General features: G+C 34.1%; 1 protein-coding gene across 7 annotated transcripts in view; it reads left to right on the top strand.

Moving 5' to 3' along the window:
- The window catches only part of DMD (dystrophin), a 1,078,552-nt gene that overhangs the window by 513,863 nt on the left and 541,523 nt on the right, over positions 1-23,166 (top strand). For all 7 annotated transcript variants that reach the window (XM_088521823.1, XM_088521851.1, XM_088521829.1 and 4 more), the window contains one exon: positions 9,856-10,006. In XM_088521823.1, coding sequence (XP_088377949.1) covers positions 9,856-10,006 — 151 coding nt within the window. The remainder of the gene's footprint in view (positions 1-9,855; positions 10,007-23,166) is intronic.

The following is a 23,166-nucleotide window of genomic DNA, read 5'->3' as shown; positions in this document are numbered from 1 at the left end:
ATAGGCAAAGCTTTTACTAATTACTTTCCTTACCATATGTGAATAAATATTATTGAACTGAACAAGTGAGGTTAAAATGAAGCTTTTTTTTTAAAAAAAAAATCCATTTCAGATCTTTTCTTTTATTACTAATCCTCACAATCCAGGAAGGCCGCTATCTGGCCCATGTGAGAGATCAAAGTCCTGTAGTATTTGAGCTTCTCTTCTCTGATAAATGGGCTATGTCTACTCAACTTCTATTGCTTCTGGCTGTACTGCTGTGTTGTCAAAAGACAAGATTAGTTTTTATGTTCCAAAAAATAATAATAAAACAGAAAAATGTAGCTTCAGGTAGGAGATAACTAAAGCCAGAAACTATATTAAACTTACAAATTATAGGTTTAATCTGCGTGATCTTAGACTCTGTTAGAACTCTTCTTTCCCTGGTGATTCTGTAGAAGGATGTGCAAGTTCTTGTTCAACTTCCTACTGGTAGATTTTTTATTTATAAAGCAGAAAAAAAAAAAGTTTTGCCTCTCTTTTAATGGTTGCATATATACAAAACTGCAGTGACATCTTGCCTTCAGACTTTCCACTGCCCAGAAAGCTTCCTGAAGGCCTTTTGAGCAGTATCTAACCATCTTAGCTGGCGCAGAGGTGGCCTCTAACTTCACCTCAGAAACCGCCTTTTTAAGAATAACTTGCCTGTATAGTTTGACCTGTCCTCACACCTATATTATTCCTCGGGAATAAGAATGAACAAGCAGGAGCACTGTGAGAAAGGGATTCTTCAGCAGACCTGTGCTGACCTGCAGTCACAGTTTATTCTTCTGAGGCTCACCTCCCAAATTTCTAGTGCTTTCTAGAAAGTGCTCCATCCAGTCATTTTGAATTTTTGAATGCCTTAGGTCAGGTAGTGGCATAAATATATATACTCTGCCGATTTCTCCATTGTTTGTGTCCTAGCATGGACCAGGCCGAGCCACATAAGAAACCGTTCCACCATCCATCAATGTTTCTATTCAGGGATAGCAAGATAAACCTTTTGGCACTCTGTTGCTTTCCAGCAACTGAACGGATCCAGAGCCTAGCAATACCTGCTTAGCTTTTCTGCAGGCAAGCAGTCTTTGGCCTCTACGTTTTACATCAGTATCCTGGAATTTCAATTCATGCCATCATTTCTCTTTAGCTTCCAAAGGCAGCATATTAAGCTATTTACAGACAAAACTCCTAAACTGTACTATATAAGCAAGTATGGTGACTGAAGTCCCCTCGTGTGCACTGGAAGACAGATGATTTCCGAAGGTAGTTCATCCAACTACCAATCAGAGTCACTTGTTAGCAATCTTTCTTATCAAGAGCCCTGATATGATAGAAGATGTGAATCTTTTTGCCTGATTAGGTAAGAAGCTGAAAACTGTATTCCACAAAGCACTCTGGAGCTGTAAGAGTTGGGAGGAGTCTTGCTCTAAGTTATCCACAGGGTGACTGTGCAGATGCAGGAAATTATTTGAAGGAAATGCACCAGTTACTGACCAATATCGGCAGTATTTAACACATGCAAGCGTGTCAGAGTTCCCAACTCCCAGCTTTTGCTTGGCTTCATACTCCGTTTGTCTAAAAAGATGTCGGGCTAGAAAAAGAGCTAGAGGCATTTTGCTCTTTCTATATCATATCCAAAGATCAGGAAGAAATATGAATGTTTACCTTCGCACTGCTAAGGTGGAAAGTGTCTTGAGTGTTAAGTGTTTGGGAAAATGCATATCTGCTATGTCTATTTATATAATTTGGCACATCTCTTTTCTATACTGAGTAGGAATGAAAATTACAATGACCAGGTAGCTTTCTGAAATTCATTGAGATCCATTTTGTAAAATGTGTCTCAATCTTGTTGGCTATGGAAGTAATATTCCTTTTGCACAGTTTTTGAGTCAAAAGTTTATACAACCTGTGATTAAAAAAAGCACTTGGCAACTTTATTTTCCTAATTTGAGGTTAGTCATCCCTTCTTATTACAAAGCTTTGTAATCTGGTGGATGGATGATGAGAAATCAGATAATGTAGCTCATTTTCTGTATCATTTAATGTAAATAGGGCACATTGTGCCTCTTCTTTCAAGTACTCCATTCTGATTACAGTTAAACTGTTTGTGGTATGGATTATTCTGTTCCCAGGTAAGGATGATACTTGTGTAGCTTGATCCGTATACACCTATTTCATGTCCTAGCTTTCTGCAGTCTGACAATTGTGTTCTTTTGGGATGAAGAATGGGGAGGTATGGGAATGGGTGGAACTAAGACTGAATGAATTTATTTACTAAATCCTACTTTATCAAATGTAATAAAATATAAATGTATAGGTTACAATCCTATAAATCATGATGGCTGAACAAGTGCAGATAACTCACACGATTTTTAGTTAGAAGATCTAAGATCTAGGGTCCTAGTGCCATTGGAACATTTGCTGTCCAAGTGCTATAAAATTGGTCTGTGTAGGTCCTGTGACCATCCCTCTGGCACTCCTGGACATCTAAGCCACCCTGGCTGCCAGAGGGTAAAGACCTAATAAATTACCACTGACAATAGTACAATGGTAGTTATACCTAAAAGCAGGAGTCTAGTGCCAAAACCGGTAGGACTGCCAGGCTGGTCTGCAATGTATTTGATATTCTTAAGTGTCTTGTGTATACCATATACATTAACACTCTGTCTCCCAAGCATATGCTTGAAATCAATGTTTGAGAAAAATGAAAGGAAAGGCTTTTGCTTTTAAAATATTCTTTAGATCCATGCTTGGAAATTTTCTACTGCGTTGTTCTTTTTTGTTTATTTTTACTACTTTGCTAATTATGTGGTTTTGTAATTCAGAAAATATACCTGTAGGTACATGTTTCAAATCAACAATATAAAAACGAAATTAAGTTATTGTGGGCAGGTACATTTTTAGGTCATCAAAGAATAAGTGGGTTTTGTTGTATTTGGACCACAAGAAGATATATATATTTTTTTGTCTAGAAATCTATTATATGAGCTTGAAAGTCAAAAGACAAGCCAAATGTTTAGTAGGCTTCTGATAAACTGTAGGCACTCTGCTCACAACTCTACTTCCTAACTTAACAATTCTGCAGAGAGAGGAAAAGCACTTATTTTTCTTCTTTTCCCTGAGTCATCAAGTTGCTGAGTAGCCTGTTCTCTTGATCTCTTCTTCACATTATTTAGAATATAGATGCTAACTTCCAGATATTGACCATTTGGGCAGCTGAACATTTTTCAAATTCTCTGTGTCACCAGTAGTACAGCCATTGGCCAAAATGGCTTTCCTGTTCATGACTAAAAAACTTCCAACTTCACAAGCTATAATTAAGGATGTCTTACATCTTTAATGGAGCACAAAATTAATGTGTGTAATGCTATGAACATTTATATTAGTAACTGAATATATAAATTTACCATATAGAGAGTGATAGAATATATATGCATGTGTGTGTGTGTGTGTGCGTGTATATATATATATTTAAATTTCCTCATAACCACCCCATTAAATTTTTGAATTGTTAAATGGTAAAACTTACCAATGTTCTTGTAGCCTTTTTTGTGCAGTTACTGTTAAACAAAATGTACTGCATTGTTCCTTGTTATCCTAATATGACATATGTTTAGGATATATATCCTTAACTGCAATAAATAATCATCTACTTAGTCAAAGGTAAAAAGCAAGTTTTCAAGCACAACCACTCTAAAAATACTAATCAGTGTTCAATGGTACTGAAAATTATGCTTTTTATATATATAAAATAGGTTATAAATAGGGTTTTTTGTTTGTTATTCTGTTATAGTAGCTGGTATCACAAATACAGAAGATACTTTTAGAAAATATGGAAAAGATAGTGTGTTTTATCCAAGCAGGGTCAGACTATTTTATTGTGGCTAGCAGTATGATGCATGTTTTCTTGTATTAATACAATTTTGTTCATTTTTTCCACTCTATTTCTGAAAGACTAATGGTCAGTTTAGTCTCAGAAAAATAGAATTATGTCTACTGTATGTTACTTAACCTAGCTTGTCTGCAGCTCCTGAGGCCTCGGGCATGGTTTTTCCAGGCGTTTTCTCAGAGGGCATCTGCACTTGTGGCTCTGGCAGGCAAAAGCAATTACAGCTTATCCACATGTTTTCATGTTATTGGAAGGTTGTAATCACAAGAATGGTAATAAAAAACATGCTAAAACTTTCTGCCTAGTGGCGTAGGATGCGTTATGACCAGACATAAGAAAGAAACGTGTGTGTGCCCTTTACACACAGGGAGAATGCTAATTTGGGTTTCCATAAAACTCTAAACTTGCTCTTCTTTTCATATAAAATGTATGACTTGGGGTTGTCTCATCTTGGCAATATTTTATAGTTTTAGTTTGGCAGGCTGTATAATTTGTAAGTTTATCGCCAATGACACCCATAATTTCTTTTGTATAAGGGCCTTGCAATATGCTACCCTCTTACCTAAATTCTACTTAATTACTCAAGTGCTTTTTACTTTCTCTAGGGAAAAATTGATACTTGTTTTTAATGCAAATGCCCAGAAAAAAATCTGTAAAGTACATCACTTATCCTGGTGGAGGAAGGTCTTTTTGGAAAGAAAGATGTAGTGTTAAATTTCAAATTAATTTACATTGTAAATACATTTTAGTTTTAGTAAACTTTGTTTAGTATAGACAAAAGACTTTTTATTGGAAATTATACAGAATATCCTTTTTCTACAGTTGACATGTACCATCATTTAAAACTTGGGCATTTTATGGTAGTTATTCATTCCAAATAGTAAATTTACTGGTCACGCACTCCATAAAAATTAATTTGAATGCCTGAAAACCAATAGTGATAGACACCTTTCTATTTTTCCATAAGCAATTTAATCATCTTTGTCTTTGGTACGGTGAGGGATACCGAATGCTATGATATCATTAACTGTAAAACTAGAAACTGAGTTGCAGACTACAGGGGCAAGGGCTTCATTACAATCCAATATATGAAAATGTTTAAAATTTATAATGTTTATGATTAGAATGTGATATTGCAGGACCTGCTTTTCTCAGAGGAAGAAAGAAATTATATTTGATGATGATAATGATAAATTAAGATGGATGACATTGCTGATGTTTTGCTATTTTGGCTGGGTTTTGCATTTTATTTTTGATGGTTCCTTACTGATTTGAAGAAAATCAGGGTACAGAAATGTGAGTCTTGTCCCAGAATGGATCTTAAAATTCCATCAAAATGTGAAAGATGTAAACATAGTGGCACTGAAAACATCATCCCGTTTAGTCCAAGCGCAGAGAGAGTGTGGTATGTAAATAAAATATAAATTAAACACTTGAAAGGCATGAATTCTGTGAAGAAAAATGAAATCATCAAGTCCTGTGAAAAGAGGTTAGCTGTTTCTTTAAGTGATTGAATTGTTGGATTTACATGGCAAAAACAAATTTTCATGTTTTATTATCTGTCAGAATGGCCTGAAGTATTAAAGCTCTAACACACTAATATATAATTATTTATCTTGCTTTGAAGTTTTGTATTTTTTACAAGGTGCTAATTGTACAGAATCAAGTTGACAAAATTGCATAATTTTTAGGTTAATATTAGCATAATCCTACAGTTCAGTGTTTAGCAGTAGTAGGAGAAATAAAGATTGCTGAGTATTTCTGCAGTATGAAGAACATCACTGAATGTCTCTAAGAATTATAATTTCCGTAACACTGATCATGACTTTGAGGAAGTTTTATAATTAATCATGATCTTTGTGACCAACTGGCTAGTAAGTATAATTTTTCTGTGAAGCTTTGCTGCAGCAGAATGGATCGTAGAAATGGATTTCATTGTTTCAAAATACCAAGGAATAGTTAGAAAATTAAGATTATTTTCTTGCACTCAACGTCGTGTTTGTGACTATCCATCATTCAGAAGTCTTTTTTTACGTCTTCTACCATTGCATGGCTTCTCAAAAAGGCCAGACTTGGGACATGCTTAATCACAGTGTATAGAGTTCCACTGAAAACATATCTGAATTGAGTTTTGTATTTTTTTTCTACACTGTCATGTACTGTATTGTCAAAGAATATAAAATTTTGTTTACAGCTAATCTGATTTTTATTTTTTTTCTTCCCAGTCAAGTCCAAAGATTTAGTAGAGTAATAATCTTTGACGGAAAGAAAGCACCAGCATTTTTATGGCTCAATGTTCTTCCGCAGTTCTCTTTAGTTGTTCTTTGCCTTCCAGAGGCAAAATAAATCCATTGTGGGCTACTGTGAAAAAAGGAAATTGCTCAGGCTGATGTTAGCTCACTCAAACCATTACTGAATGGGTTTCCTTCTGGGGTGTCAGTGCATACAGAAAATGGTTAGGCAAGTGTACTGGTTGCTTTTCACTTGTCAAATTAGAGGATCAGAGGATCATGTATCAATCAGAGCTCATCTACAATGCTTAACCCTTTACAATATATATACTTAATAATGTCTCGCTTGTTGTCCATCTACAAGGTTAGGTTTGAGGTCAGGGTACCCTCTCGCACCTTCTTGTCAGGCACAGACTGGGGAAAACAAGGTGGGATAATATGCCAGAGAGGAAAATGTGCCAAGATATCAAATTATTGCCTAATATTCAAACAAGCCCAGCACACGCCTGACAAAGGAAAGGGATTAAGTAGGTAAAGAAACAGATAAATGGAAGTGCTGAGTTTTTCTAGCTCAGTGTTTTTCTCTGACAGCAGCAAGAATGGATACAAGGTATAAGAATTGCAAGGCATGGAAGAGTACTCTGCTAACCTCCTAATTGGGTAGCTGGGGACTCCTGAGGCAGAGATAGTCTTTTTGAGTTTTCATAGTCTTCAGAGGATTTCTCTTTCATGCACTCACTTAGAATTTTTTACTATCTGCAGTCTGCTGTGCCAGGGCTTCAACATCTTAGCTGCTCAGTGTGTGCAGGTAATTAGCTTTTTCCTTTTGTGCGTTTTGAAATAGGCACCTGTTAAGAGGTTTGCAAATGTTTAAAACAAAAAAGGAGAAAAAGGGAAGGAAAAATCCCTGTTCAAAGCTGTTCAAAGTAGTGCTGCTTGTAAAATGAGAAATTACACAGATTTAGTGGGGGCTGCTGTCACTTAGGTATGCAAAGGGTGCGTGAGCATGAAAGTACAAAATGATGATCCCTTAAAGTGGAACTATCTCCACCACTGATTCCTGGATACAGCAACAACTGCATTTTTCTTTTATCTTTGAAACAGCAGTTGAATAATCTAATTACCCAAGGACAGTTGATTTTTAGAGCATTTGCCTTTGTGTAAATTCACTGTTTTTTTACTGATGCTTAATATTCACTTAACTACATCTCTTGATATATTGAGGGTGACATCTTTTCTGAAGACATTAGCAGTAAGTACTACTAGTAGTGGTAGTAGTAACTATGGAAGTCTCCCCACTGCAACTTTTCTGTTTATTTCTCCTTACAACTCTTACCAGCCAAAGCAAGAGGAAGAGGAATAGAAGTAAAAACTGCAATTGCTGGAGTGCAAATTCAGTGATGCTGATACCAACCCCTACTGTATTTTTGCATTTGGCCTTCTCATAAACTTCCTGATACTGAGAAGAGTAATTTCATTCTTTGAGGAACAGGAGAAAAGCTGTTTTTCAAGTAGTGGCCAAAATGTATCAAAAGAAACAAATATTTACTTATATTCATATATAAGATCTTATATTCATATATAAGATGTTTTATGACAATTTTAACACTTTCTGAGATGTATTTTCAAAAGAAACTCCTTTAATGCAAGCAGTAAAAATATTTTGAGTGAATGAGCTCTTCTTCTTGTTGAAAGATGTTTTTGTAGTTCTCATTTTCAAGCCTCAGTAACAAAATCCCAACAATTGCTATTGTCTAGAAGTTACTATACACCTTTGTATGTATTTTTCTTTCTTAAATAGACATAGATTTTGTGTACTGAGTTACGTATATATATAAACTCTGTGTGTGTGTGTATAGATATATATACATAGAGAGAGAGAGAGAGAGAGAATGACAGATATATATTATGGTTAGTCTAACAGAATAAGTACAAAGTCATGGTTTAACTGGTCCATCTTTCTTTTGTATATTTCTCAAACGTGATTACTATATACAATGTCTTCAGAGTAAGGCAACTGCATATTTAAAGGGGTGTTCATCAAAATATATCTTTTTGGTCTACCAGGAACAGTCTGGAGACTCTTTTGGTCTAGAGATAAAAATATGTACTTACATAGATGATTATGAAGGAATATTATATTCATACTATATGACATTCAAAGATTTTAAAATATAAAAAGCAAGCTGGAAATGTGTGTCAAATAAAAGGGAAGAAAAAAAGTTTTCTTCTAGGAAAGAAAAATCATGAAGACATGGCCTGTATTCCCTGTTAGTAAACTGATTGGTTTCGGTGAATTAAGCTCTTTAACGTCAAACATTGGTATAGATTGTTCATACAGAGTCAGATTATTTCTTGGAAAAATAATTGAACCTCTTTGTTGTTATCCTTTAGGTACAACCTAAAACCTATTATGAGCCCACAAAGGAGGATTATTAAACTAAACAACAGTACCATGTTTAATGATGATCCGCAAACAACCATCCCAGCTAATCTCTGATTAGTGATCACATTTCAAAAGCAATCCAAAACCTAGGATAACTGAATTCCTTAAGATATTGGCTATCTGCAAAACAAAGAAATCCTGGCTTCATGAATACTTGACAGTGACTAAGGCAAACAGATTTTGAATAAGGAAATTACTAAGTCAGTCTGGGCAAAGACAATTTAGATCTTCCCAGGGCCCTATTTACATAATTTTGTCTGAAGAGGCTGCAAGCATGAGCAATTCTTTTCATCCTTTCTTATTGTATGAAATTCATTTTTTTCATATTTTAGTTTTGTTTCAATCATCCCTATATTTCAAGCATTTTCTTTTTTTTTCATAGCTATCTTCATAAAATAATCGAATTTAAGTGAAGCATAAGAATAAAATAAAAGTAAAGGGAGTAGTAGAATTAGTGGAAATTCCTTTGAAGGAAACTGTATTTTCATTGCAATGATAAGAAAGAGACATTTGTATGGTGAGGGAAGGAGCTGGGCACAAAGAAAAAGACTTTCTTTAGTAAAAGTGGAGGAGAATTCTACTAAGTGTTTCTTTGGGACAGTTTCTCATCTCAGTGGTTTTTACTGAAGATATAGTCTTCTGCATCTATATGGTGTATAATATTACATATTGTAATATGTAATTGGTGTGTAATATGTAAAGGGTGTATAATATTCATATTTTACAAAAGAAAAGTCCTTTAATTACAATAGGATCATGGGACGGAGGCTGGGAACTAAGCGCTCGAAAAAGATACATCTTGAGTTCTTTTGTCGTCTGTCTTTTGATGTCAGATGCATCCCCAGTCTCTTAAGCTATTAGGGAAAAAAGAAAAGGGAACTGAAAATAATTCACGTTCACCAGTATGTTATTTACAGTGACTGGCTGCAGTCTTGGTAGCTATAGCAAATGCCAGAGATGTGATAGGGGTTTTTCACCAATACCAGTGCTTTCTTCATGCTAGGATCTAAGTATATGGCAGAGAAGTATAGCCAGGTATGCTGTGGCCAGCAAGTATACCTGCAAGTATAGCAAGGTTGTTAATTTGAAACACGTTTTTTCAGTCAGCAGTACTACCATATTTCCATTTGATAGAACAGTTAGAAGTGTTAATACATAATGGCATCCAAATCACTTACAATCTGATACATTTAGCATTTTTTCTTTATTTTTCCATAGTCAAATGGGCTATCAATATGTAGTTATTTCATCTCCTTGTATACTTGCAGGCGGTTTGACAAGTCTCTGGGAAAGTGGCAGCTTTTCCATTCGGACATGAAGAACTTTAATGACTGGCTGACTGAAACAGAGCAGAAGCTCTCAAGAGCACAGGTAGAGGCTGGAGACGTGGGTCATGCCAAAACCAACCAATTTCTGCAGGTATGATTTAATTAGCCTATTCCCTGCTTCTTTGCAACAACTAGAAGTTTTTCAGGTGTGGATTAGCTCTCTATAAAGTCTTACCGTTCATTTGAGATGCATTTCGTGTGCTGGCTACCCAGTGCAATTTTGGTAAGATAATTTTGCTGCTCTTTTTAAGAAAAAAATTTGAGCAATTTTCTTTAAAATACATTTAAAAAAGAAATAATGTATAGATTAAAATGGTAGATTGCAGTACTACCATAGTTAAGAGATTTATCAGACTTTAAAAGCCCACTTATTTCTGTGTGATGTTTATGACTAGCAAGATAAAAGTGTCAGACTTTATTTTTTGAATCTTGTGGAGAAAAAATGTGATTAACTTTTGAGCTCTACAGGAGAGATTCCGTGAATGAATTTTCAGGCATCTTGCTTATTTTGCCTGTTTCATGTTTTAATCGAAGAACCTTGAGGATGCTTTTTTTGTCAAATGCAGTGTGACAGAATAGCCACTTAGTTCTCGTGTGTCCAGTGCCAATTTATATGCTTTTCATCTTGCAAGCTCTTTGAGTATCATAGAGAAAATAATAATTCTAGTTTCTTGGTAGTTTATTTGATTTCCCTTTTGTTTGATTGCAATGGTAATGGGTATCAAGAAGTTATTCTATACTGATGTTTTGCAAGTTGGCAGATTGATCTGAATAAGATGGCTTGACTAAACTCAAAAGTTATGTTATATATTACTCTCTGTGCATAAGAAAAAAATCTATTAAACTAATCAGCAATTGCCCATTTCAATTACTGCATTGAGTTACTGGATTTCAAGTCAAAAGAAATGATGTCTGTGTAATGTCATAGGTAGTTTTGTTTTGAATACATGCATGCACTGATCTAAAATACAGGTATAAAGAGCTATACACGTTACAAGTTATTCAACATCAATTTTGGAAAATGTATTTCTGTATTCTAAAGATGGCAAAGTATTTTAAACCTCTATGAGATGGAACCATTGGCTTTCTACTAATCTACCATTTGCCTACAGTTTCTTAAAAAAGCATACCTTTTTGTTTTAAATACCTCAGGTTAGTCTTTTCAGATTTATGCTAGTATTGCTTGGTTGTAAAACTACAGAACCAAAAAGGACACCTTAGCATTCTGTACAATATAAAAAATATTAAGTGTGAAATAATATATTGAGCTGAAAGTTAAACTAACAGGAAAATATTTTTCCCTAAATGACTTTGAAAACGAGTCAACAATCTGACGGGTGAAAGAGAGTTATCAGTGAATTAAAGATGCTTTTTCACATAAAAGGAGCTAGAGATCCTGTCTATTTCTAAACCCTTGTAATTTTGTTTCCCTTTCCCTCAGCTACATTTTTAACATTTCTTTGAAAAACATAGGAATTAATTCTTAAGAACTGTTATCTATATGCTAAGTAGTAACACTGTGGCACATGCTCTTACCTTTTGTTCTGCTTGTCCTTGTCTGTCGGTCGGTCTTCTCTGCACTACACTAGTTATCCTTGAGCAGCCTGAAATGAACACTTAGAAAAATACGTCTGTGGAAAAAAATCTTCTTTCTCCTTTTTTTCTAGTCCCTTTCTAAATTGATATTTCCTCTCTAAAATGAGGTTGATTTCTGAGGATACACAGACAAAAGACACATATATCAGAGGTGTTAAAAATCCACTGAGAGTTAGGACATGCTACAGTCCCAGGAGATTAGAAACATAAATTTCTTGTCACCATTAAGAAAGAAGTTCATATTCAATTGAACATCATACTGAAAGACCTTGAGATAATGTCCTGTCACACAACAGCTCAGATTTCATTGTATAACAAGACTACTTCTCTTTTGCATTTCCTTTTGACCTAGCCTTCTTCTCATGTGTTACCCTTTTGGTTTTTGCTTATGGGATATATGAAAATCTATGCATACGTGTCTGTATTATGTGTTTGCAAGCAAAAATATGTGAGGAAGTAAACTACACTTTATAGAAACCTTAACACAAATATTTTAATGCAATCTGAATGAAAGAAGTATTAGCTACAAGAAAATATCTCCATTTTGTGATAACTCTTGAAGGTTGCTTTTTTATTGAAAAAAAAAAAACCTTTGGAGGGTGTTCACAAAACAAAATTTTACCAAGCTTTTCTTTCTGCAATACATCAAACCTCTTCTTTCTTCTTTTTATTTATTTTTTCCCTCACTTGTATAACAAGTGTAAGAAATCCCAAAAACCTCCCTTGTGTAAGAAATCTCTCAAAAACTTCATTTAGGTCAGTATAACCTTGATGAAACTCCTTTTGTGATAAAAATTCACATAGTTTGAAAATACTCCAACTGATTGCAAGACTGAAGGCCAAGTATTAGTTAGTATTTATATGTGAAAGAATATTTAGTCTAAAGTTTCCTTATCACCATTTTCTTCATTTATTCTTTATTTCATTTGTTAGAAGTAGGAGTTTGTAGATTACAAGAGCGTATGTTAATAATGCAATGCACAATGAAAATCTGTTACTCAAAAAGTATTAGCTTCTATGAAGCTTAGAGAAGATCATGACAATCTCTACTGAGTTAAGCAGTTAACAGCTGAGCATTTTGACTTAGTAGATTAACAACTTTTTCTTATTAATGAGATCATGCTGCCTAGTGAACTCTACCCAAAAGTAACAGAATTTGTTTTATAAGTGCTTTTACAAGCAAGTAGTCTTGTATTTAATAAGGAATTGTTTTAGAAAAAAGATGACATGAAATGTTCTAATGTGTAATACTATTTCCAGGTAGGACTCCTTTGGAAAAGTAACGATTAATGTGTTCATTAACATTCAGTAAATACATAGAGTCAAATGTTAATGGGAAGTGAAACAGTCAACAGTCCAATTAGGTAGTTATGTTAATATAGGTTAAGAGGTAATTACATTCTTCCAGGTGGATTTTCTGGGGGTTGTGTTCCTTTTTACTACACAATGTAGCGGGCTGATATTAAGTAGCATTCATGCATTATAGATAATGTGAATAAAAGCTAATAATGGAATTGTTTAATTTCAAGTCAGTTCATAGTTGAATACCCTTGCTGTGAATTTTTTGCTAAAACTTTTTCGAAGCAGAAAAAGTTGAAAAAAAAAAGTTGAAAAGTTGGCTGTTGAAAAAGAAGGGTCACATTTCAGTTTTTAAGAAATTGTAATTTAGTTCTTTTATTTTTAGGAGACACAGACTTTAAAAGATTTTATTACACCTCGCACTACCTTTGAAACATTTCAAACTCTGTCATGAAGTTGTTAAAGTTTGGGGGAGAGATTTCTTTCATTATTCAGGCTGAAAGATTTTCTGTCTATTCACTGCTTAGTGCTTGGGAACTTTCTTTAACATCTTCGATAGACACTTTTGCATTCAGTTTATACACATGTTTTCTTGTGCTAGGGCTGTCCTTTAGTCCAGTTTTTCCTGTTCCCCAAAGTTTAGCCACCTTCTTTTCCTATAGGCAGCAATTTTGGGCCATATTGGATCTCATTTTGATAAAACCATAGCACAGTTTTCTAATCTGCTCTCGGATGCTAAGATGTCAGGTTGCCTAGCAGATATTTCCTATGTCTGTTCTCTTTTCTGGAACATGAGTGTGCTATTGTCCAGCCGAGAGTTCAATACCGGTATCAAGATAACTGAGACAACACATTTAGTGATTGGATTTCCATCTTACCTTGGCTGAATGTTAGAATATCTTCTGCAGTCATTTGTCTAAAATTTGACTTGGTGATTTTTTTCTTGTGTCTGCCATTCATTATTCCACTTCATATAAAAAAAAAAAAAAGTGCAAGTTTTGTTGGGAAGTAATGCCACAGTAATACGCAGTGAGGATGAGAATGAGAATTTGTATTATCTTGTTTGTGTGTTTGTGAGTCACAGATAAATATTACAAAGACACTTACAAAATCAAAAGGTCTTTAGAACTGTCAGAACTGTACTGTCAGGTTAAGTTTCTGAATCATTACCAGGGATCTTAAAATAAGTATCCCTATTTCAGAAACACTGAACATATCATCTATTTTTTTCTTTACGTTGATATTAAGAGTTGGCTAGCACTCTGTCTCTAATTAGTATCCAATTGGGGGTTGGAAATTTAACTTTATCATATAGTTTTAGGTTAGTTTTTTTTTAATACAGGTTTGAATTTTGAAGTCATGTCTTTGTGTTCATAATCTATTAGGAATAGTCAGTGATAGGTATTTCCCACTAAACAGGCAACAGCAGAACTTCACACTTCTTTTTTCTACAATTTCAAAGTTTTAATGTTGAAAGTCATGGCTGCATTAATAACTTCTCTCTTTTCCATCCAAATTAGATTATATGGATGTTGAAGATTTAATAACCAAAAAAAGATAAAACAGCTCTTCCTGAAATACATCACAAACATAAGCAGGGGATGTAGAAGCCAACAAATTTTTAGTGCTTGCGGCCACATATGTTCATACCACAAAAACCCAGTGGTATGTAGGTGGATAGTTTACTCTCTGTTTTCCCATAAATATCCAACCTGTAAAAATAATGTATGTTACGTAATGATAGCAGCTTTCCTCTTTTAGATTTCATCTTTTAGATTTATCTCTTATTTTGAAGAGTGATAAAAGTTATATCACTAATTCATGATTTTCTAGGAAAATCTATCAGAATGTTGAGCAATGTTTTGCTCAAGTCAATCAGACTTGAGCAATGTTTTAATATAGCCTCAGTGGCAGGAAGCTCAGATGAATTAACCACATTTTTGGAAATGGAATCAGTTGTAGATTTTTTAATGGAGAAATAAGAGAAAACCTAATGTATTTTTAGGAATTCTTTCATTTTTGAAATGAACATCAGGCGGCTAAGTCATAAAATCAGGCCTTTAACTAACAACCTAAGTGGTTCATACTTCTGACCAGACTTCATTCTAGTCTTGGAAAATTTCATTAATTTTTTATAGTATGCACAGATGAACTTTGCTCTTGAGGAAACTACTTCATTTCCAATTGAAAAAGTTATCATCATCCACTATACTCATCCACTAGATATATTGTATTTACATAATAAATAAAAAGACTTTGAACACAATTTGGTAATGGCAGTGGAAAGAGTTCTCTTTCAGATGATACAGGAAGGACATCACATTTCCTAGTAAAATCCTTAATATTTTCTTATTATTCCAGGTAAAACGTTAAGGAATACTGCAATTGTTCTAAGTAATACATTTTCATACATATAAGATTCCCCAAATCTTTGTTTTATTTTCTAAACATAGTAAAAATGTTTTCTTATCCTGTCAAGCTATAAGAAATATTGTTTCATAATTAGATTAATTATTTATTTCTACTGCACAACCCACAATTCAACATTATTCTTCATTTCTAATTTACAGTATCTACTAAAATTATTAAGAGTTATAGGTAATTTGTTTTTATTGCTAGTAGGACATTGAAATGTCTGAAGGCAGTGAAAAAATAATAAAATGAATACTTAAAATGTAGTCCTGCCAAATCTTGTACCTGTAGATAACAATTGATAGCATATAGCTACATTTTTTTGTGAAACCTGACATTGTTTATGCAGAAAAACAGAGCTCTTAGGAAATTTATTAGGATGCATTTTTCAAACATTTCATCTCAAAACTTTTCCAAATTGCTATTAGCACACATAGATGCATAGTCTGAATTTTTCAACTTACATAATTTTTATACATGTCATAAATGAAAATATACGTTCTTTCGCTCTCCTAAAGAAACAAAGTTCCTAGACTGGTACAGATGTCCTGGTACCTGGTTTTGACTGCCTCACTTTTTGAGGACTACCAGTTCAAGTTGGCTGTGAAGTAATAGCATGGGCTATTCTGAGAGAACAAGGAAAGGTGACTGAGGTTTATGGGCCCTTCAGAAATGCTCCATGTATGTGTATAAAAAATAAAGGAATGGAAAATAAGTATAAAATAATATACATGGATATAAAATATAATATATAAATAATATCAACATTTATCGTCAGTGTACATGTAAGGATAATACACCTCAAGTTCCGCGAATTTATGCTTTTGTCACGGTGTAGGTACGCTTAACCTGATGTGTTCTGAAAGTATTGGGCAATGAGTGGCTGAATAAATTATTGCTTTGATGAGGGATTTAATTGGATCTTTTATGTTACAAAATAATAATCTGGCTTGCTTCCGCAAATCTACCAAAAGTGATTCTCAGATTACATCACTGGGCACTGTGGCATAGGATTAAATCTGCAGGTATGAATACGTAGATCCGAAAGATAAGATCATGCAGTACAAACTTCTGAGACTCAGATTATGTGATTTAATGACTCCTCAGCCTGGTCTTTCAATGTGAATGGAAGGCAGCCATTTAAAAACTGCTTACCTGAAACATCTAGGGAAGTGTAAGACTCTTGGGGATTTTTGGGTTTTTTTTTGTACAGATTGGTTTTATAAATTCACGTAAGGAGGTTTTGCTGTGACGCTTATCACAGGTCATTTTATTGAACTCGTTTGGAACCTTTCACCCCAAAAGATTTTGCAGATTCTATACAACATATACAGCTTTGTTGTCCCATCTTATTTTAGGCAAAAAACATAAAGACATAATGGAGCACACTGGATGAGACCACAAGTTAGTGTTATATTGCTTCTGAACTGCATCAAGAAATCCTTTATGTTTATGAAGAGCAAACAACAAAGTGTTAACATTTGTCCATAACAAACTGTCTGACATATACTTAGCTAAATTTACCCTTTGTAACTGTAGAGGTCAGTTTTGTGAGGTGGTGATGGGCTGTCTTTAGTCTTTCACACTTAGGCATATTCAGTTTTAGAATGAGTTCCTTTTCATTGAAAATCTTCATATGCTCTTTTATGATTTTATATATATATGTATGTATATATATATGAATATATATATAATAAGAAGGCTCAAGGGAGTTGGGTATGAGTTTGACAAGTGATTGCTGGACTTTGGAAAATTGACTTTTTGACTGGACTATTTTGCAATTTATTGCTCATTTCAATACACTTTTCAGTTCATTTATTTTCTGTAAGGTACTGTTATATACAGAAGCAGAATGTAGGAGGAATAGAAAAAAAAGTGGTAACATGCTTGAGCTGCTTAAATAAAATATGTACTTTTGCCTTACAGCAAACATCTAGCATACTTTACTCCAACTTAATATCTGGGGGAGAGATCCATCTCATCAATGAGGAAATTCTCAGGTTTTTAGGAAGGTGTACACACTACAGCTGTTTCCTTGGCAGGGAACATTCCTAGAGATATTTCACTGTATCCCCTGGAAAGAGGACAGCAAAAAGCGGGTGTCATTTGTGATTTTTGTGGAATGAAGAGAATTTGCAGAGGACATGAACTGAAACTGGGCGAGCTTCTGATTTTAAGGCAATATTAGAAGGGAAGTTAAAATATTCAGAAAATAATTGATGGCTGGAAATAGATGGCAACTCTTTAATATAGATTAGGTGGTCAGTTTTATTTATTGGTCTTTGTTTGTTGGCACTGGATTATCCATATTCCTTTATCATCCATAGCCAAAGTTTGCGATCTCTGTCCACTTTTAATAGGCAGACTCTAAAAACATATTAATGCCTGCTACTATTTTTTTTTTTGCCAAGATATCTGGCTATTTATCATTCATGAAGATATCTGGCTATTTATCATTCATGATGAGGCTCGTGCAGTGTCCCACAATTCAGTCCATACAGATGCCTCAAATGAAAACCAAATATTACTTCATTTGTCCTGCCTATGTGGAAGCATTAGATTGCAGTTTATAACTGGATTGTGTGAAGAAAACTAAAAGGTCTGATAAACAAAATTTTGCAATAAGCATGTCACCTTCTGAAGTTTTGCACAGAGCATTGTCCTTTCAGCAGATGTTTTTATTTTTGCAGCTGAAGTAGAAGAGATCTATTCCTTGTATTTTAAATCGTTGTTTTTAATGTAAATGCTCGCTACTAAGTGCTTCCATAATGTTTTTATTGCCATTATTTTAGCTTGTAAAATAAGCTTTTTCTTCTTCAGGAAGGAAAAAAGTAACACAACTGAAGGCACTTAGTTTTAATATGTGTATCTGAAGCTAAAAACATCGTGGGAGAGTTTTGCTTGCATCTTCACAGACAAAATCATTTTCTGAGTAAACTGCAGAAAAGGCAACAATCTGATTAAGTGGAGTGAATCTGCCAGGAATCACATTCTTTCCCAACACCTAATGCACACAGAATTCCTCAGAGCACCACTGAAGCTTTCAAGAGCTTCTCATCTTGAAGTAATCGGCCCCAGTGTTAAGCACACGTTAAAATCTGTTCCAAGTGAACGAGTGTTTGGTAGCTCGTGTATAAGGGCAGCTGAGCAGATCTCAGGCCCAGCTCTCACAGCACAAAGCGCAGCCGTGTTTTCTATTAGACTGCAAACACTGTGGCACAAGGAGTGCTACTCTGTGTTTGCACGCTTAGTTTTAAAAGCTGGACCATACTGCTTAGAACCACTGCAGGTTTGATCAATACAGAACAGAGAATTCAGAGTAGAAAAAAAAAAGATATGTTCTGTTTAGTTTTAATGATTTTGTGATTTCTGTTGATTTTATAAAGTTTCAAAGCTGTATGTGCTTCAATTGAAGTGGCACACTCTAGCATACTGGGCTTATTGAGTTGCTTGTTGACATTCTGGTTTGATTTCTGGAAGTCACACTATTCTCATCTCTGATGACTGATAGGACAAAGGTATGTTTTCTTTCTGTGTCTTCTGTTAGCTCTTACATTACCATGAAGTATCATAGGGTTTAGAGATGAAGAGCACCAGACACATCTGGGAAGGTACCTTGTGATGTTTCTGCAACCCTTAGCCACCTCGGATAAAGTTGCCTCTGATATTTTCTACATTTACAATGACTATGCTATTTCATGACCTCTTTTACAACCATAATGCCTTCAGTCGGGGTTCTTGTTGCAGAAGACTGAATGAAACCGTTTTGAAACTCTGCCTCAAGCAAGGGAGGCTACGTGAGGGTGCTTTTATATCTGACTACTCTGCGAGATGGTAGGAGTGATATTATTCCTTTGAATAACAAAATGACTTTGACAAATACTGTCAATGAAATTAGACTCATAAAGATCATATCTCTGTTTAAAAACACATTACAATAATAATAATAATAAAGGAATCCAACAGTTAATTATGATCATTTAATATTTTTGCTGGAGGACATAATACTCTTTGGAGCAAGACAACTTTGACAATTTGAAAATCCTCTATTTTTAATCATTATTCAACAAAGATTCAACAGAGGTTGAAAAAACATGGACCTGTTAAAATTAGTGCTGTAGTTAGTGTCTTTTATGATGGACTAGATGAATAAAAAAGGGAGTCTATAGCAGTTTGCTCTAAGTGTTAGAGTAGTAAGTGTATCATCCCGACCATAATCTTAATATATAACTGAATAATATAAAAATGAGTTGACTTATTGTATCCTTTTTGTGTCTCCAAAATCCTAAAAATCTATGCAAGAGGTAGTTTGGCCAAGGATTGTGAATATTTTATAGTAATAAATGAATCTTTGTTATTAAACTGAAAGGTAACTTTTTTCTAGAGTATATTTGTACTTCAATTATAATTGAAATGCCACTACAACTAGGTCATGATTTTTTTGTGTGTAATAGAATACCAGTTTATTCAGTACTTCAGTTTTCTATCTTTTTTCAATAATTCGTAGTCGCTATTTATTTAAATTCGTTATGAAGTGAACAGATTTTTCAGTACTGCTTTGTGTATCTCACCAATTCATAATAAAGTATATGTTGCTCAGTATAATAAACCTAGTGATTTTCCAGATAACGTGGCTTTCCTCATATTGTCTGTCTTTTCCATCCTCTTTCTTGTACTCTAGATGTAGAATATCAGTGACAGTTACATCTGGACAAACTATAGAGAAAGTATACACTACCTATTGATTTATATGTCATCAAAGGATTTTGTTAACTCACAATGGTGTCACAACGGAAAATCCATGTGTAACATTATTTTTTACATCCTCTTTCTTTGAAAGAACTTTTGAGTTCTTTCAAATCTTTCATGATACAAGCAAAACCATTAGCTCCAGCAGATGTCCTGAAATCCTCGGACACGTGCCTATGTAAAATGCCGGTTTTATTGTCCCTGATCTTGTGAAACATTTCTGTCAGTAAAAGTTTTGAGAAATAAAGAAGCTGCATTTGAAACACTAAGAGTTCAAAATTAGCAAAGTTAGAATTATATACTGAATGCTGATATTATTTTGATATTGGAGCATCAGTCTTGACTAAGATGAAATTATAAGCTTGCTGAAGTGTAAAGGAAGAGGTAGGAACCTTGCTATAGTCTTATCTCCCAAATAATTTTTTTAATGTCAAATAGGCTCTTAGTCATAATTTCATTTGATAAGTCTAGAAAAGTAAGTGGGTTGAGTGTAAAAGAAAAAAAAAAAGGGGGGGGGGCAGGAAAAGAGAGGGAAAGTACTGACAGTGACAGATTCTATTTTGAGGAAGCTATAGTCCTGTTTGCCCTGTGAAAGAGTTCATCTAATGACGATAATGCTGAATGCTTTTTACCAAGGTGTTTGTTTGCTTCTTTTGGGTTGATTGGTTCCTAGTGAGCTCTCAGTAGACTTAATGCATTTTGCATTAGCATTTTGCGTAGTGTTTCAAGGTACCACACTCAGGGTAAGCTTCTCAGCGCATTTTCTGTATTTAGAAGTTAGAGTGTAAATGTATTGCTTGTCTTGAGACTGTGCGACAGGGAATTGCGTTATGTGAAGACCTCAGAGAATGATAACTATGGAATGATGGGAAGGAAAGGAATGAAGATGAGACTGTGAAGAAAACAATCTTTAAATGAGGCATTTTTGGTTTTTAATTCGATCTCTCAGAAAAAAAAAGTACACATTATATTTTGACAGATAGGCATTATGACTTAAGATATATTTTATCTTCTTTCTAGAGTCCGATATTTTGTAGGCTGGGGAAAAGAATAAAACATTTAGGCACACAACATCATAGCTCAAAGACATTTATTAAAATGTAATAATCTCATGGGTTTGGGGGTTATTTGCATATTTTTGAAAGCTTCCTGGTCTACTTGACTCTCATATTGGTATCTCTGAAAAAAAAAATTATTTTCTGGCAATAAAATTGATTATACTGAACACATGGCAGCAGGGGAAAAGCAAAAGATAAGCTTAGTTCAGTTACTGTGAGTATAAAACTGAGGCTTAATTTTACAACTTTTGTTATTGAGTATATGAAGAGTGAATAAAGTTATGTACAGTATGATTTCATTAAAAAAAAGAGTTGTGATGCACTAAGATGTGATTTGACACATTATCTTAAGTTGCTGAATTAGTATTTTTATTGACTGTTGTGAGAATATTTGGAAAAGGTATTTATGCATATACTAGCTCATTTCTTACATGTCTGTTATAGTTTACAAGCCTCTAAAAATAATATACAAACATGAAATAATCTTTTGGAGAGAAGTGAAGAATGTATTTGAAGAGTACCGTTATAAGTAATATCTGATGCAGATATTTGATGCAGCATATAAAATATAACAAGAATAGAATTTTTACTTTCTGCTTCAGCAAGAAAAGTTTCTAAGTTGCATTTTAAAATGAAAATAAGCATGATGCAAAAGGTACAGTTTCATATTTTCATATGTATTGTAGATCTAAGGGAGTTGTTCACAATAGCAAATACATAGTCTATCTTAACATTTTGCTGTGAAACAACTTCCTGTGAGAGAGAGAAAGGGAGGTTCAAACTTGTTTGTGGTAATTTTAGAATGCTAATTAAGCTTTTTATTTCATTGTAAGTGCTTACATTATCTTTGTATTATTCTATCAGGAATACTTCAAGTAGAATGTAATCATGTTTTTAATTAATATCAGCAGCTATTGTGTAGTGCTGATTTGAAATATTTTGTTGAAGACCCTTGACCTCAGAGATGATTTATCATGCTGACAGAATTTAAACATGTGGATAACACTTGATCTCAACAAGACAATCACATTTTAGAATTCACACTAACAGGACAGTTAATGATTTTTAATCTTACTAGATTGCCATATCATAATAGATTCAAAATAATTAGACACATTAGAGCAAGTGCTGAATTAACAAAACAGTAGAGGAAGAAGCTGAAGGAGATCTGAAGCTTTTTATACACAATTGCTAAAAAAAATCCCAGAATCCCCCAAAATCTTAAAAGCATAAAAATCCATATTTAAGAAGTAGGAAATTTCAAATTTTGACTGTTAGTGCTAAAAGCGTAAGAAAGAACCTAAAATAAGAATCAAGTGGCACGATCAAATAATCATAATATTAGAAATTGAAATTTATGTCCTTCATGTGTTAAAGATTTGTATAATCTGGCTAATTAATATAGTGAAATCCTAATTTAACTAGTGAACAAAAATCCTAGCTCCAGTATTTTCACTCAGGCCTCACCCAAAGTTCCCAGAAGGATACAGACAGCTTGGTCTGTTGCTGTCCTTCATGCCAAAGTTTTTTTTCCAAATCTCAACACCCTTTCTTTGGTTAAGCTGTGTGACACTGAATGGTAGCTTTTTAGGTATTTCTGAATAGCTGTTCTGTTTGAAGAAAAACAGTGTGGGGAATTAAGTAATCTGTACTGTTTTCAGTGCCTTTCTAATCTAATTAAGTGAATGTAATCAGTGTAGATCTGAGTTTGAAGCTACTGATAGAAAAATAGAAATGCCTGGGAGTTTGCTTTATGCTTTTCTCTAAGTACCCAGAAGACAGTAAAAAATAAAAAAGTATTCCCAGTTCTGCAAGGGTTTTTCTTAACACTTTTGGGAAACTAATACTTAGTAGTAACTATAGCTTTGAATTGTCAATTTGCACATGCAGCACAACAATGTTCATTGCTTTTTTCTCTGGAATACGTGTGAGCTTAATTGAAGGCTGGGCAACATCTGCTTCAGCACCATTTTCTTGCTGCTAAAAGTTTCAAATTAACTTCTGTAAACAAGCAGATTTTTGTTAGTCCGGTGAGACTTGATACAAAATGGATCTTTAATTCAGAGCTGGCATATTGTGATTAAAAGTCCCAGTGAGGTTCATAGTTCTTTTTTTCATAGCACAAACTGGACTCTGA

This window comes from Tinamus guttatus, unplaced genomic scaffold (genome assembly GCF_059628265.1).
Source record: "Tinamus guttatus ecotype Peru unplaced genomic scaffold, ASM5962826v1 Tinamus_guttatus_pri_ptg000008l, whole genome shotgun sequence".
In the NCBI taxonomy this organism is placed as follows: Eukaryota; Metazoa; Chordata; class Aves; order Tinamiformes; family Tinamidae; genus Tinamus; species Tinamus guttatus.
The sequence above is the reverse complement of the archived record's forward strand: the minus strand, read 5'-3'. Positions and strand labels throughout refer to the sequence as shown.